Source organism: Phytophthora infestans, genomic scaffold (assembly GCF_000142945.1).
Source record: "Phytophthora infestans T30-4 supercont1.107 genomic scaffold, whole genome shotgun sequence".
NCBI lineage: Eukaryota > Oomycota > Peronosporomycetes > Peronosporales > Peronosporaceae > Phytophthora > Phytophthora infestans.
In genome coordinates, this window is record NW_003303652.1 from 94,821 (window position 1) to 97,729 (window position 2,909).

Sequence of the window (2,909 nt, forward strand, 5' to 3'; positions counted from 1 at the left end):
GACTGAATATGCTGTCGTAGCGCTCATTAAATCCGGAGTCGATGTCTTTTCCGTCTCCGAATTGGATTCAGACTCAGATTCCGAGAAAAAAAGGGATGGGGGCGACGAAGGGTTCCCATCTGCATGTCGTGACGTCTCGACGGCGAGCATGCGCTCTGGGCCTTCTAGCTCGGCCCTAAGCCGGTAGATGGTGAGAGCTGCACGGTCCAAAGAGACCCGAAGACGCTTGAACGAGCGCATCGAAGAAAAATTAAAAAGTGAGCTCAGAAAAGACTGTCTAGTTAATGTCGTCAATACAATGCACAGATCACTACCTGCTCTTTCACTGGAACAAACGTCAGCTTATTACAGTCAGCAATTCGTGGCGACCCTATTACTGCAAAATATTGTCAGCTCCTAGTCGACAATACAATTTAATAGATCGCAAATAATTTCATTTCAAAGAAGGCATCTGACGATTAAACAAAGAAACCCCTAGAATATATTTGATCCCCCTCAATATAAAAGAGCCCTTTTGATAATAGCAAACAAATATTTTCATAATTTCTCCAAATGCATCCCGATTTTTAGTCAAGTGGTTTCCATTTCCGCCTTGCAAGATGTAAGCAATGTTGTTCTTGATAAACTTGTAGAGTCTCTCCATTGCGACAGCTCCTCTCTTTAGATTGATAGCATCGAGATACGTTTCTGTGTTCTTACAATCGAAGATTGGCGGCAATTCTCCTTTTTTGTAGTAGATATGAAACTTCGGAAAATGAGGAACAGTAAGGTCATCACCTTTCTTATATTTCTTTTCTTTCTTTTCCTTGATCTCCTTCGGTTCATATTCTGCTTTCCACTTGTTGTATTCAATTGGATTAGCTGCATCAGCAATAGATTTGATATAAAACTCTGTCAATTTAGGATGATACTTACACGTTTCCCAATCGTTAAACACTCTCAATGCGGCAGCTTGATCAAACCGATCTGTCATTGTCTGTAGAGTACACAAATAAGTTTTACGTATCAGACCAAGATCGACGTGTTGTTTCTTGTATAGCATACTTGCTAAGTTCCAAGTATTATTGTTGTCATAAAACCATGACCACTTCATCAAACAACACAGGTCGTATAGACGATGATCGTAGATCTTTTTTGAAACGCAGTTTTGAGCAACATTCAGCTCGTCAATCATGATTGGTATGTTGATCATCATCTGTTCGCTCTTACAATAGAAATGTCTAAGCGTTTTGTTGCCTTTTTGAATGTAAAAGCAATAGCGATATCCACCAAAGTACGCATTGCTGTCTATCATTTCCGATCCTTTAATATCCAAGTTCTTGCTGGCATTGTATTCGTTGAATGCTCCGATGACATCCATGGGGTCTAAAAAAGTATCGTTTACGTCGAACTGCTTTACTTTGCCCGTTTCGATGTACTGCTCGAAGAAGAACTCGTTTTCTGCCTCTGCGATCTCTACTGCGTAATCATTCGAATTATTTAATTCCGATTTCGAACTTTGACCCTCTTTATACCACGCTATCCGCGATCACCGGTGCGATAATCGACTCATCCAATTCTGGAACTTTGCTTACATCGATATTCGAGACCTCGACGGGCTTGATCGCCAATGGGGCTGGCGTACGAGCAGCATCAGCAATAGCTGGGGTATTTGGTTGAGGCGACATTTCTTCTATTATATTAGTCTCTCCGACAATAATTTCCTCTCGATCAATAATAATCGCGTGCTTGCCGCATCGCTCTTTGTTGCGAGCAAGCTTACACTGCTCCACGTTGCTTTTAATAAAGTTGCACATTTTTCGTATATGTATGACTATGGTTATGTTTGTATATTCTATATAGACTTCGCTTAAGATGGACTCATCACTTATTTATGTATGTCGTACTCAGGAATTTTCAGCAGCCTACGCGTTATCGTTCATATGTTTTTATGATGTCTGACTACTACAATCCTGTAGTATTTACACATTAGCGGACTCATAATTTTTTTATGATGTCTGACTACTAAAATTCCGCACTATTTACACATTAGCGGCATGTGTGATTATTTTGTATTCTTTATCGAAACAGGGGGGTGTTGCTATGTTTCGATACACTTAGATGATTGCTGTGGGCGGCATTGTGTCCGGCTTGCGTCCACTTTTATGTCCATCTTTCTTTCCGCGATAGCAGCTTTAGATCAATCTATATATCTCAGTGTCCAGGTGTCTATCTTTTTTTTGTTTTTTAAAGAATATTAAAATAAGTAAAATGGGGTATTGGGGGTAAATTTAAAAAAAAAAATTCTAAAATGGATTTCTTCCCACGCTGGGCATGCCCGCATTTATCTGAGTTCATAACATTAGAAGTGTTTCATAACTGATATCGTTGCTTCTGATAACTACTACGTAGTAGAATAAAGGGGGCACCTTATCTGATCTGAGTGACGACGCTGGTACGGTGATTGTCATTTCAGAGGTTTTGCATGGGTGCATTTAAATAATGAAACTGTGCGACGACGCCGGGCAGCAGGATAGGAGCGAGCGTAGCACGCAGGTGGCCGATGAGTTCACCAGCGCGTAACTCTGATGGACAAGTCCAGATGCCGATAGCGCCAGGGAACGCGGGCACATTTCCAGGTGCGAGTCCAGCGGGAATGACGACTGCAGACGGGTTGACGCTCATAGCCTGTAGGTTGAAGATAACTGTTGGTGGATCGAGCAGCTTCGCGAGCGCGGGATACTTCTTGCCCAGCTCGTCAAGCAGATGCATGATCTTTCGCCCAAGGTCGATCGCGCGACCGTCGACTTGATGGAGCGTGCCAATGCCCTGCATGAACGACAGCAATGGCCATAACTTGAAAAGATCCTTGTCGATGGTGCAGATCATCACGTCTTCGGGGAAACAGTCTCGCCCGGCGGCCTCGATCT

At 42.6% G+C, this 2,909-nt stretch overlaps 2 protein-coding genes across 2 annotated transcripts; both read right to left on the reverse strand.

Annotated features, from left to right (window-relative positions):
* Positions 1 to 570: 570 nt before the first annotated feature.
* PITG_19491 (uncharacterized protein) lies at positions 571 to 1,796 on the reverse strand (the record flags this gene model as incomplete). The annotated part of the gene is made up of 3 exons (XM_002896038.1): positions 571 to 625; positions 684 to 1,432; positions 1,533 to 1,796. 3 exons carry the CDS (start codon positions 1,794 to 1,796, stop codon positions 571 to 573), a joined length of 1,068 nt encoding a protein of 355 aa, XP_002896084.1.
* Positions 1,797 to 2,451: 655 nt separating this feature from the next.
* On the reverse strand, positions 2,452 to 2,868 carry PITG_19492 (uncharacterized protein; the record flags this gene model as incomplete). The annotated part of the gene is made up of 2 exons (XM_002896039.1): positions 2,452 to 2,562; positions 2,611 to 2,868. 2 exons carry the CDS (start codon positions 2,866 to 2,868, stop codon positions 2,452 to 2,454), a joined length of 369 nt encoding a protein of 122 aa, XP_002896085.1.
* Between the last annotated feature and the right edge of the window lie 41 nt (positions 2,869 to 2,909).